The following is a 14,230-nucleotide window of genomic DNA, read 5'->3' as shown; positions in this document are numbered from 1 at the left end:
CTCTCTCTCTCTCTCTCTCTCTCTCTCTCTCTACTTCTCTCGAATTTATTGCTCGCGGCCGAACAACAATCGGCGATTCGGGTCAGGCTCGACGTTAACCAAAAAATTCCCTTTTCCCTATTTCTATTATACTTCGCGTCACTACCACCTCTGGCAACACCACCACCACCACCACCACCACCATCATCATCATCACCAACACCCCTTCCGCGTCCCTGTTCTTTTTTCCCTGCTTTCCTCTTTTTTCTTTTCCTTTTCTTTTTCTTTTTGTTTTCTGTTCTCTTTCACGAAGAAAAAAAAATTTCTTTGAACTTTCCATTCTCTCTTCTTTTTTTTTTTTACCATCTCCCGGGCGTCATTTAAATCCGTATTGTTTTATCGTTAAAAATACATGGGTATAAATGTTTAGAATCGAAGAAAAAATAAATCAATTTTTAGGATCGATATCGACCATATGTGTATATATATACACTCAAACATATACGTATATATATATATATATCATGTGTATATGTATATATGTATATGTTTTTAAAAATGCAACACAATTAGGAGCAGCAACCGAGTAAAAGGGTTTAATATCGTAATATAGCCTAGCCCATTTTCCGCATCTTGGTTGACGCGGCAACGACAATGGCTCGCTCGTGATAATGAATCCCTCTGTTCTCTCATCGATCGTGTATTCTCTCTCTCTCTATCTCTCTCTCTCTCTCTCTCTCTCTCACTCTCTCCGTCTGTCCGTCTATCTGTTCATCTGTATATATATATATATATATATATATATATATATATATATATATCTCTTTCTTTCTCTTCCTCCTTCTTCTATCTTTTTCTCATTCCGTGTGTTTCTCTTTCTGTCTCACAGCACCGAGTTTCTTTTTAACTCGTTCCGACAATAAAGCCGAGAGGAAAGTTAGAAAGCGAGCGCAGATTCTCTCGGTGAACTTTTAGAACGAATGAGAAAGAAAAAGAAGACGAGATTAGATAGATAAAGAGAGATAGACAGAGATAGACAAAGAGAGAAAGAAAGATAGAGAGAACTTTTGATTCTTCGACTAGAAGGATAAAACAGTCACGCGGAAATATAGCCGTATGTATATACGTACTTACATACGTACGTATACAAACGGAAGAACACATTGTAAATTCGATAAATCGGCAAGAGGTCGAAATAGAGTAGTACAAATAGCATCGCCGCGGGAATAGAGTTTTCCCTTGTGCGAGATTACTCACAGGCATTGGTCGATATGGCGACAAGGCGTTCCACTTGGGTGCCATTCGGAGCTTGATCTGAAACAAAACGAACGTACATATGTTAATAATAACCGATGTATGTTGATGGTGATGGTTTGTGAAACTTTGAAAGAGTAAAGAAGGAGAAAGAATAAGAAACAGGTAAGATATATCGTAAGAAATGGCACTGATAAAAATATCATCTCGATCTCGATTCGAAAAAAAAAAAATAATATTAACAATGATAATAACGAAGATTATATGTCCAATGTCTTTATTTTATTTTTTTTATTTTTTTTTTTTTTAATTTTTCTTCAAAATCGATGTAATAAATATTGACACGCGCGAGTATACATTTAAGATTTGTGCATTGCAAATAAAATTGAGATAACTGTCAATAGGGTGAAATTAATACGACGACGATATTCTCGATTACGATTCTATTAGGAACAAAAAGAAAAAAAAGAAAAAGAATATATCTCGTATAAATCTAGGATATATTTAAACGCGAATAAAATTGTGATAATGCCGGTATTATAAAGTTCTCATCGTTCTCGTTGTGAATATTTTATTTTATTTTATTTTATTTTATTTTATTTTTTTTTTTTTTTTTTTTGTTACTAATGATACTCCAAACTCGAGTTCCAAGTATTCATTTGTGTCCGATGCAATAGCAATGTATCTTGATCCCATTATAAACGGGCCATTCTTTTTTGTCTTCGACTAAACGAGCCCAGCTGGCGTTCGTGAATACACTTTTTCAAAGAAAATTGATAAAACGAGTAGAATGAAAATGTCTCGACCTTTTAATTCAAGAAAAACATAATAATGTACCATATAAATACATACATACATATATATATACACACACACATCATACATACATATACATATATACATATGATAATAAACGCTTGTTGCTCATAAAATTACCATAATCCGAGTAAAAAATTCTTATCGTTCCTTTGTTATTACTTTTTATCAACAAACGAATTTAAACAGGAATTACAAATATAACATTATCATCCGGCAGTGAAAAATCTCGAAACCTCTATCTAGATCTTACGATACACAATCCTATCATATCTTTTTTTACCTTCAACCAATCGAACGCGCAGCTGGCGCTATAATACTATACATTTTCCACGATCACCCCAAGAAAGAAAAAGAAAAAGAAGAAGAAAAAAAAAAAAGATGAAAATACATCCAAAAAAAATCTATCGATCATGGCGATATGATTCAAAACGAAAAAAAAAAAATATCATCGTAAAATCGTCAAATAAAAAATCTACATATTTGATTTACCATAATTCTTCGAAAATTATTATATTATTTTGTTCAACACGTAACTATTTGTTTCCATTTTCTTTTTCATCAGTACAGTACTTTTCATCGGACAGAAACAAGATCGAGCTTCTTCCATAACGATTTACCATAATTATCGGAGAACTGTTATAATTGTTTCTTTTTTTTTTTTCTCTCTAGACGCTCCTGTTTCCTTTTCTTTTTCTTCTTTTTTTTTTGTCAGGGAAGATCAGGAAGGCCTTGAGGGGATAGCAGTTAAGTGTAGATCCAGATGAAACCGAACGGGTGGTGAAAGGGGTGGTTGGTGGGGGTGAACGGGGGTTGATAAAGGTTGAAAAGGGTGGCTGTTCTGGCGCTTGTGTGTAAAGTAGTGGGAGAAATGTAGGTGAGACGAGTATGAAGGCCTCTAGAAGAGAAGAGGCGAAGAGGTGCTGACGCGGACGTGTAGCCTAAGCTCCACCCCAAGCTCGATTGGGTCGATGAAACCCACCCTCCGATCGGGGATGGATGCGCGTCTCTCGACCCAACTTTAAATCGTTTCTCTTTCTCTTTCTCTTTCTCTTTCTCTTTCTCTTTCTCTTTCTTTCTCTTTTTCTTTTTCTTTCGGTCTGTCTCTCTTTCTATATTTCTTTTTCTCTTGTCTCACCTAGCCAAGATACCTACTACAGTATTCCACGACATGACTTACAGAAACGCGACACGAATGCACGTCGAAATATTTTTTTGACAAGAAACACGTGATCCCGCACGCAAAACGCAAAAATTCGACTTCGTTTATACGGCAATCTTTTTATTTTTTATTTTATTTTATTTTTTTTATTTTCTTTCCTTCTCACTGGTTATCTTTTTAGTTGGTTGGCGACCCAACTAAAGATTAGATTTATAAATTAAAAAAGAAAAAAGATATTCGAGATCAGTACGAAACTTTCTGTACATTTAAAGAATTTCTTACGTCGAGCGAAGAAATTCCTTTTCTTTTCCTTTCTTTTCTTTTTTTTTTTTCTTTTGTATTCTTTTCTTGTTACTGTCAGGTTTTAATCCAGCAGAGTGAAAAATGTAATTCTCCCTTTTAATGTTTCTTTCTTTTTCGTTTTCTTTTTCTTCGTCTTTTCCTCATCTTTCTTTCGAAGTTTACCTATATTCGATTGTTGAATAATAGTTATTAATTATTAATATATTATCAATGTATTTCATACAATAGGATATTTCGATCGTACGAAAAAACCGTCAATTTATAAAAAGGAAAGAAAAAAAAAAAAAAAGAGAAAATAAGATAAAGTAACAAATTTTCTATTTCCGCTATAAATTATTTTCTTAAAAGAAATAATATATCAAAAGCGAAAACGATCAAATTGGTTGGAACATCTAGCATATTATCTGGAGTCTTATAAAATCATATCCAATCTGCATATCTCTATCATATATTTCCCAAGGAATCGAAGGAGTCTCCTCACACTCCGAAAACGACGATCAATACGGAAATGATATAGGTATATTTGATTTGCTGGTTTGTCAGCATGAAAAAGAAAAAAGAAAAAAGAAAAAAAAAAAGAAGGAAAAAAAGGTCGATGAGTAAGATGAACTTCTGAAGGAAAAGAAAAAATGCATGCTCAAGGATACGAGTATGCACATTTTGCTTGCTTAAGAAATCATCATGCGTCCTGTGATCTTCTAAATCAAAGGACACTGTCGATGGATAGTATCTTTTAATTCAGTGCCTCTTGACGATGCTAGACGATAATTCGATACACGATCTTTTTAATTCATGACAAACAAACAAACAAACAAATAAAAAGAAAGAGAGAGAGAGAGAGAGAGATAATAAATCAAAGCTAACCTTGCAATCTCGTTAAATAAAACAAAATAACAAACATATACATACATATCATATGATTTCATAAACGTATTTACAAACGTATCTATGTATATGCAATAATTATTTATTTACACAAATAATTATTTGAATCAATAATATTCAATTCCTCGTCGCAATACATTCAACGAATATCGATGATAAAATTTCATTTCCTCTATCGATATAATAATGCCAATTGGATAGTCTCTTATTTTCGACATTCGTATAAATATTTCATGTCGAATCAATAAGACATTTTTATCAACAAAACAACTACCTTACAAAAATGACATACTTCCCTGGCTTATTATAATTGCAAATTATAATATCAAAAATATTATAATTCCGTATTATAATTCCAAGAAAATAAAAAAGAAGGAAAAAAAAAGAAAGAAAGAAAGAAAGAAAGAAAGAAGGAAAAATTTTTTGAAAAGTAACATACAAATATACCATTATATTTTTAGAATAATAAAAATTAATTATTTATGAACTCTCAACGAACATACGTACGCGCGCATACACACACACACACACACACACGTATAGACGTAACAATTTTTCTACAATTAATTAGTTTTAAAATACACAGTTATGTCATCCATTTGATGCGGTTCTTTTGAGGAAAAAGATAAAAGAAGAAAAATAAGAAGAAGAAAGAAAAAAAGAGAGAAAAAAAAAAAGAGAGAGATACACAGCAATTGAAAAGTGCAACGATCGAGTCATATAAATTACATACATACGTATGTTGCACATTATCTACCTACACACACGTACACATACACGCACGCACGCATACGTATGCATTATATACACAATATCAGCAGATAGAAACGCATACTTACACACGTAGTCACGCATTTATACTTTTTCTTTGCAATGGAGCCAGAGCAGGGCTTAAAACGAAGGATAAAACGAGTGGAATCATAGCGCGGACGATTAACAAAGCGTCGTGGCCGAAACAGCTGCTGCAGAATCGAACGAGAAGATAAAAAAACTCCTCCAATAGTTGCACTCGGCTGAATCATCTCGCGAGTATACAAGACATACATATATACATACATATATACATATATATATGTATATCCTATGATGACAGACAACGCGAACCGCTTTAACCGGTTCACTGTGGAACGTAAATATAAACTCATAATAATATAAATTAATTGTTTAGAGCTTTAAAGTCCGCTCGTGACTCAAAACTACGATTACGTTATGCATTCAATTTTATACAAGACTCCTAGAATTTACGTAATATCAAACGAAACGATTACTTACAAGAGTTAACAAGTAGTAGTAATAGTAATAGTAATAATAGTGATAATAATGATGATGATGACGGATAATGGTTATTATTAATTGAAATAATTCATTTCTTACGAAATAATTTATTTCTCGATCGGATTAATATTTTTGTCGAATCGATCTGATAATCTTTATTTGTCCCTCTTTTTTCTTTGATTTTTAACGATCGGAACGTTCGATCATTGAAATTCGTAGGAATTACATTTTTCATTTACCCGATTGGTCCTATTTAATTAATTAATTAATTAATTAATTAATTAATTGATTGATCGTTCCGATATTCCGCTTCGACATCTATCGAATAATGAATAATTATATTGTAAAGAAGATAGATAATATTTGTTTAATCAAGATCCATCTTTCTACTTCAATATTTCCATAATTATTTTCTTCGGATTCTACAAAGCTCCTTGTGCACGAATTATGAATCTTGAAATTTTTCAAGAATCTTAATTCTAACATCCGATCGATGTGAACGTTTCTTTACAAATGAAACTAAACAAAAACAATATTCCTATTTATTGTACAATATAAACACGTACATATTTAATCACCTCTTTTCATAAATTGTATACCCGATTTACAATCTCTTACAACATTCCTCTTTACTAAAAAATATATTAATAAAAATAAAAATAAAAAAAGAAAAAAGAAAACAAACAAAAATACAAAAAAAAATATAATAAAAAAAAAAAAACAAGTTAAAAGTCTCGAAAGCAAATGCGCGAAAAAAAAAGTTTGCTGTACATCATCCTAATTAAAAATTACTCAAAAACAGTATCAACTCCGATAAACTCTCTCGAGGAAAAAAGACGCGTTTAAAAGTCATGGAGCTCGTCAAAGTAATATAAAGAAAGAGGGAGAAAAAAAGGGTGATGGTGATGGTGATGGCGATGTTGATGATGATGGCGAGAGTAAGGAGAAGAGACGCAAACAAATGTTTTCCCACGAAGTATGAAAAGTCGGCATTCTTTTATCTCGTTGAAGAGTGTCTCTGGTGTTGTGGGAAAGAGCGTGTACCAGTGGTACATCGTATCGGTTAGCTCAACGCGTCAATTGACATTTACTCTCGGGTAATTTGCGTCACGTATACTCTTTTGCTATCGTGAGCATACAAAACGAAATAGGGAGATAGAGAATTAGATAGAAAGAGATAAAGATAGATAGATAGATAGATAGAGAGAGAGAGAGAGAGAGAAATGGCCGGTGACATTAATGGCCGGATTACAAACAGTTGGTCACCCAGTAGGCGTCCGATAAACAAACTTGCCAGTCACGATAATTTCTTTTATTTCTTATACGTTACACGTGTAATTTACTAAATACAATGACAACGACGACAACGATGACGACAGCGATGATAACGATAATGATGATGATGATGATGATGATGATGAAGATAATGATGACAAGAACGATGTAATCACCTGATTACTCTTCTTCGACTAGGTCCCATTAACGTCTTGTATCAATTAACGAACGACCTCGTTCGCGTAAATATTCCAAACATTTTCGTATTTTCTCATTTCGAAGGAAAACACGGGATTCTCTCAAATCGAACGAGAAACGAAGGAGAAAAGAAAGAATGAAAAAAGAAGTAAGAAGAAAAGAAAAATTAATTCTCCGACAGAATATACGTAGGAAGAAATGTTAAAATAGAAAAATATAGGCGGATCATTCATTTTCATTTTTCTCGTTTCTTTTCTTTTTTTTCTCTTTTTTTTTTTCTTCTTCTTTTCTTATCCTTTTTAACTATTCCAAAGACGAGTAAAAAGGCAGATCGGTGTCAAGTATTTCCTTTAAAGAGACAAACGAAGGTTGCCGATTTACATGGCAATCGATAAAGCCCCTTTTCGTTTGGTTCACGGTCGCGAAGCCTCTACCCTCCTCCTCCTCCTTCACTACCCCTTTCCATCCTCCTCCCCCTATCCATCCATCCTCACACCATCCTCTACAACCTTTTCCTATCTACTACTCTACTTCCATCTTCTTTTCCATTCTTTGACAAAGCAAAAAGAACAAACGGAAAAGGAAGAACTCTCGACGAACGAACGAACGAACGAACGAACGAACGAATGAACCATCGAAACTTTCGCTTGGCGAATTTAAAAGAAAGAAAGGTATCTAAGGTACACAAGAAATGATTACGTATCTATACGCGGATAAAAAGTATGTAACGATAAGATCTGCTTCTGTGATTTTAACTTTCTTTTTCTTTTTCTTTTTTTGTTTCTTTTTCTTTTTTTGTTTCTTTTTCTTTTTGGTTTCTCTTCATCGATCATATTAGTTGTTCTTTTTCTTTTTGATCATCTTAAATTGACCTATCGTGTATTTACATTTGATATCAATAGTTTATGGACAAATATTTCTCTTCTCGTTCGATTCTATAAAATAATTACGTAAAGTAATATTAGATGGTATAAATAATATTGTAATAAGTTGTATTATTATATTACTAGTAATTATAATAAATCATAGTGTATTCTTTTCCCTGTCTCTGTGTGTTTATATATCGTTTCTTTTTTACATAAGAGTCATAATTATATCACATAAAAAGTACAAGAAAAAATATCATCAACGATAAAATAAATATTAATAAGAGTATATACATATAATAGTATAATAGATTAAAATGTAATTACGTCGACCAAACGTTATATAAAAATTAAAATAAGAAGAATAATTAAAAGATTAACAATTATTACCAATAATATTTTTTACCAAATTTCCTATCGTATGGTTCGAAATAACATGCGTTTGATTCGGAAAATTTATAAAAAAAAATCGAAGAGAGAGAGAAAGAGAGAGATAGAGAGAGAGAGAGAGAGAGAGAGAGAGAGAGAGAGAGAGAAATTCATGGTTCCCTAGAAAGATATACGTCACAAGTGTATATAACGTCGACGAATAGACGGACCACTGGCTTTGCTCGGTCGACGGGCGCGTTAGCATAATTCCCTGTTGATAAACACGAAGGTAGAAGCTTTGCTGTTCTGGCAGCATGCCATGCCGACGGAATGTCTGAGTATACATAATATGGCCGTGTAGAAGCGCGTCATACGTTATGAGTCGACAAAGAGAGATAGAGTGTGTAGGTGTATGTATGTGAGACAGAAACCGCGATAAGCGCATACGCATCTACACCTCTCCTATTTCTACGACAATTATGGCAACCTTAATCCCTTAAATTTCATCTCATCAAATATCATATTATTAGTCTCCGTTTTAACTCCATTTATTGCCATGCAAAATTTCAAATCACATAACGCTTACACGTATTTTTATCTTTTTATATTCTATAAGTATATCATCCGTCGTAAAATTAAACGATAGATCCATATCCAAAGTTTCTTTTCATTCTTTCTATATATATATATATATATATATATATATATATATATATATATATAATTTTCCTGTTAAATATAATTTATAGTTAATACAGCAGAATTATATTAGTACAAACAATACTATACAACTTTCGTATTATATATAGTTATGATTTTACTTTAAACCTGGTATATGTTGATAACAGAAAAAAATTGGATTAGACGGATTTAAATCTCTAATTAGTACTATAAAAAGAGAAGAAAGAAAGAAAAAAGAAGAAAAAATGAGAAATAAAAATTACATTCACAATGACGAGTTCGTATAAAGAGAAACGACATCAGGCATCAGATAAAAAATATGCACGTCGAAAAGTCACAAAAAGGAACAACAACAAAAAATATACATATATATAAAAGAGTAAATCTCAGAAGTCGGCATTACTATTTCTAACAGAACATAGATACATACATACATACATACATACATTCATTCATACATACATACATACATACATACATGCATGCATACACGCACACAGATACACTAGGAATGAATTCCACACGGAGATCGGGAATATATCTCGTTGAAAGAGTACCGAGTACTAAGAAAGACAAAAAGAAAAGAAAAAGAAAAATAGAAAGAAATAAAAAGCCGCGATGGTTGGAGGTGGGATCGCGGAAACGCAAGTGCGGAGTGTTGCACGAAAGATCGAAAAGAGAAACGAGGTCGAGCGATATTTTAAAAGACGAGTTGGTCCTTCCCCCCCTCTCTCTCTCTCACCTTCTGTCTGTCTCTATCTCTCTCCTTCAATTTTTTTTTTTTTTTGTTAACGCTCCCTCACAATCACTTACAAGATCGGATGCGCAACGAATATGCGCACGATGGTCTCGCACGTTAAAGTAAAGTCCAGACCGCGAAATACATACCTATGTTTGAAAAATGTAGAGGGGAAAAAAATAAGAGGAAAAAGAGAAAGAAGAAGAAAAAGATGAGACCGAGGTCGAGTGGAAAAAAAATTGTTGGAGCATAGGAAATGACTATTTTCCTTTTCTTTTTTTTTTTTTTTTTTTTTTTAATTTTAATTTTCACTAGGTGAAATATATTACATACATCTACATATGTCTGTGTACATGTAATGTACATATGTATGTATGTATGTATAATATGTATATATGTGTTCCCTCGTTCGATAATAATTCCTTTTCAATTTTCCATCACTTTCCACTTCCCTATGATGAGTTAACGTCGAGTGTTATACTCTTCTCGAGTGACTTCATTCTTTCATTGAGGAGGGTAAAAAAGTTTCGACATCAACCCCCAACCAAGAATAGTTCGTATCGAATTCGTACGAGGGTGCCACCGTACGTGTCTCAGGGATGATTTTGAACGAAACGAAGGCGCCCTCGGTAGGAATCAACGTGAACGAAGTAAGGGTTGAAATAGGTGAGGACTGGGGGTTGAAATAGTAGGTGGAAGTAGGGGTGTGGGTAGAAGTGAAGGGTGGTGATGTTGGGTAACAATGGCTGTGAGAGATGATGACTCAACCTGCACCGTTATTTCCCTATTATTCGTCTATTCAATAATAATACATGAAATTTTATTTCAACGTCTGACAAATTAACCGTGTGTGTTTTAATGAAATTATATTGTTCTTTTTAAATCTTCCTTCTTTTTTTATTTATTTTTTTTTTTTTTTTTAAGTAAAAATACCTTCATATCCCTTTATTCCTTTTCGAACGAATATCATGAGCTTCCATTTTATGAGAGCAGCCGTGTCGGTCGTAAAAATAAAAAAAAAAAAAAAAAAAAAATTCTTAATACGATTGTGACGATTCCAACAAATATTTTTTATATCTACTACCATCGGAACGAAATAATATTTCTGTGTGGGCGCGCGCGCGCGCGCGTGTGTATGTGCGTGTCTATAGATGTGTATTAAATATCGATTCTACTATTATTTAATAAAACATTCCAAGCATCGTGAGACTTCTTTGAAAAAACGATCGAATCTTCGACATCGCCACCATCCCGTCCATCCCTCTTTATTTCTTTCTATAAAAGATTACTATTGGTCCTATCTATAACACCAACCAAAAACGAAATTGTCCTAGAGCTTATCGAAGAATTTGATTTTTTTTTTTTTTTTATGTAATCAAGCAAATTACTTTCCATCGAACAAAGATATTGAAAAGATAGGGGGTTGAAGGGAGAAGGGGAGGAGGGTAGGAGGTAGAGGTGATAGTGGTGGTGATATTAGTGGTGGTGGTGGTGGTGGTGGTGGTGATGGAGATAGAGATGGAGGGAGAAGTGCGGAATAAAAATAAAAGAGGACGTGTCAGGGCGATGGATGATCTCGTTGTCGTCGGTGTCGTCGTCGTTAATGTGATTAATAAAACGTGCGGGTATCCTCCCTACTGAGAACGAGGAAAAAGAATAGAGAGCTGGAATGACGTAGAGAAGGTAGAAGGTAGTGAGAGAAAGAAAGAGAAAGAGAAAGAAAAAGAGGAGGAGGTGGTGGAAGGTGGAGTCGCACGATTATCGACCCCCGCGCTGCTGGCTCCGCTTTTGTAGCAGGGATGCAGCTGCTCTCACCCCTCTCTCCACCGATACTACCCCACTACCAATCCTATCAGTCGAACCACAATTCACCTTTCTCGTCGCAGCGAACTTCGGCCTTCGACCGGACGAACAGAAATGAAAAAGGATTGATTCTATTCGATAATCAAGCCTAAAATTCGTTCTATTTTCTTTTGTGTCGCGTAATATATCAAAAAAAAGAAAAAAAAGAAAAAAAACGTTCCACGTAAATAATTAGAATTTATTCAGATGGTTTCTAGAATGCATTAAAAAAATATATATATATTTTTTTTATGATAAACGGAAGAGATACTTATTGAAGAAATAATGAATTAAATAAAATCGATAGATTCGTCTGATTTCTGATTGGACATCGAATATTGGGGTCTGAAGAAATATGTACGCCTGGACACTGATTGGTGGTTGGTTTCAATGCTTTGTTAAAAAAATCGACTAACTTGCAAATTAGTTGTTGAAGGGCAAAGAGGTGAGTCGAAACAAAACTGGTTAGGGGGTGAGTGTGATGGGTATTTGATATTTCGTGTACGTCCTTAACTAGATTGCATCATTCGAAAGAATCCTACATATGTATGTACATAGGTACATGAGATGTTCGATAATGAAATCTCGAGTTAACGATCGACGAATTCGTATATGGAAATATACGTACGTATGTACATACATAGATAGAGAGATAGATAGATAGATGGATAGATATATTCGTCAAGGACGTCGAATAAAACGAAACTAGAGACTATTTTAGACGTACTCGTTAGCTTCGCTAAGGCTCGCGAGCGTGACCGATAACCGCACCCTTCTAATAATAGAGCTTCACCCTTTATAATTAATCCTAACAGAGACTATTAATCTTTCCTCTATTGTCGGAAAGTATCGTAAAACATAATCTTTCTGTAATAACTATTTCTTCGATCGATCAAATATATATATATATATATATATATTATATATATACTCGGTTAAATATTATATATTCGAAGGTTGAAAAATATCAGTAATAATAATTAATGAGTATCACGTTTTCTAACGCGCTTTTTTTTCTATTATAGTAAGAGCAAACTGACCTAAAATGGAAGGATCGTATAACCTATCGTCGATCAATATTATTCTTTGTTCTTAGATAAAATTTTTATAAGTATCCAAAATCGATGATATATTACTTTTATGTTCCATTTAACCCTCTTAATCATTATGATAATTATTAGTAAAAATATCATCGATATCATTATCGTCATTGTTATTATGTTATTCTCATCATCACGCGAAGAAATAAGCCGTTCTTGAAGACCTTCTACAACCACCTTCTCCTTTGGAATTTTCCTTTCCAGAAATTCTTCCACTTTCTCTCATCATCGCTACTTCCGATCACGCAATTGTTATAACTTTCATAATACACGTCTTTCAATAATGACTATAACGATGACTGAATATGATTGATAGATGACTATATTTATCAGTGAACATTTACTTTGTAAGTCAATTTTATAATTCGACATTTCTACTATTATTTATTATATTATTATTTTCTTTTTTATTATATTAAGTAATTTTTCCTTTTTAGAAAATATTGTTTTTTTTTTCGATAAAATATATTCACGGAAATTCGTGAAGTGTTTAACAAAGTTGTTACACGTCAATTATCTTCGTCTGAAAGAGACTATAAACGATAGGAAATTCTGGGTTCTTGGTTTAGCTAAACGGTGAGAATAACGCACGCAAAATGCAAGCAATCTGAATTCGAACCTTGGTACAACCAAAAAAGACTAAAAATATATATTATTTTTAATAGATTTGTATGCAACAAATTACCGATGTTATTTATATGTGATTCATATTTAAATAAATATATTATTTTTAATGAATTAAATATATATCTTTATTCTCGATCGATCGATGAAATAAATGTTTCATTGTAATTTGCGATAAATTAAAGGGTTAATCAAATTAAATGATACAAGTGTTTTTAAATGAGCAAAAATGTCCCTAAGTGAACGAAAAGTTCCTAGGTGATCTTAAAAACCTATTATTCCCCTTACAAGACTTTTTATGTTAATACTTTCTTTTTCTTTTCCGAGATAGAAAAAGAGTACTTAATTCTTTGAAAATCACTCGGGGAATTTTTAGCCAACCCACAGTACTTATAACTTTTATTATTTCGCTAAACCGAGTATATACAAGCATTTCTCTGGTAAATTATAGCAGAAAAAAAAGGGAGAAAAAAAAAAAGAAAAAAATTTTAGAAAATTATAAAAGAATCTAATTAAATAATTTAAAATGATGGAACGAACGCTTCTTAAATAAAGAAGAACAAAGAAAAAGTAATTATAACGAAGCAATTTTTTAGAAAGTTCAACGAAGTTTTTTTTTTTAACGAAACGCGAAATCTACGAGAGTCTTCCATTTTTTTAATATTTTTTTTTTTTTATCTATATACATACAAGTAGATAATGAATTCCCTCCCCCTCTTTCTTTCTTTCGAGGAACAAAGAAATCGCGACTTAAATCGTATCGTCGAAATTAGATGCAAATGATATCGATGACGGTTTTGTCTTTATAAAACCCTTTAAAACGACAATACATCCTAGTTCTTTAAAACAAAGCACGGACAAA

General features: G+C 32.8%; 1 protein-coding gene across 4 annotated transcripts in view; it reads right to left on the bottom strand.

Annotated features, from left to right (window-relative positions):
- The window catches only part of LOC122631133 (solute carrier family 12 member 4), an 80,069-nt gene that overhangs the window by 63,991 nt on the left and 1,848 nt on the right, over window positions 1–14,230 (bottom strand). For 3 of the 4 annotated variants that reach the window (XM_043816430.1, XM_043816431.1, XM_043816432.1), the window contains exon 2: window positions 1,237–1,293. In XM_043816430.1, coding sequence (XP_043672365.1) covers window positions 1,237–1,293 — 57 coding nt within the window. Of the gene's footprint in view, window positions 1–1,236; window positions 1,294–5,238; window positions 5,270–14,230 lie in introns of those variants that run through there. The other variant, XM_043816433.1, reaches the window with a different exon arrangement.

This window comes from Vespula pensylvanica, chromosome 8 (genome assembly GCF_014466175.1).
Source record: "Vespula pensylvanica isolate Volc-1 chromosome 8, ASM1446617v1, whole genome shotgun sequence".
NCBI classification, from domain to species: Eukaryota; Metazoa; Arthropoda; class Insecta; order Hymenoptera; family Vespidae; genus Vespula; species Vespula pensylvanica.
Note: the sequence above shows the minus strand (reverse complement) of the source record. Positions and strands in the feature narration are given on the sequence as shown.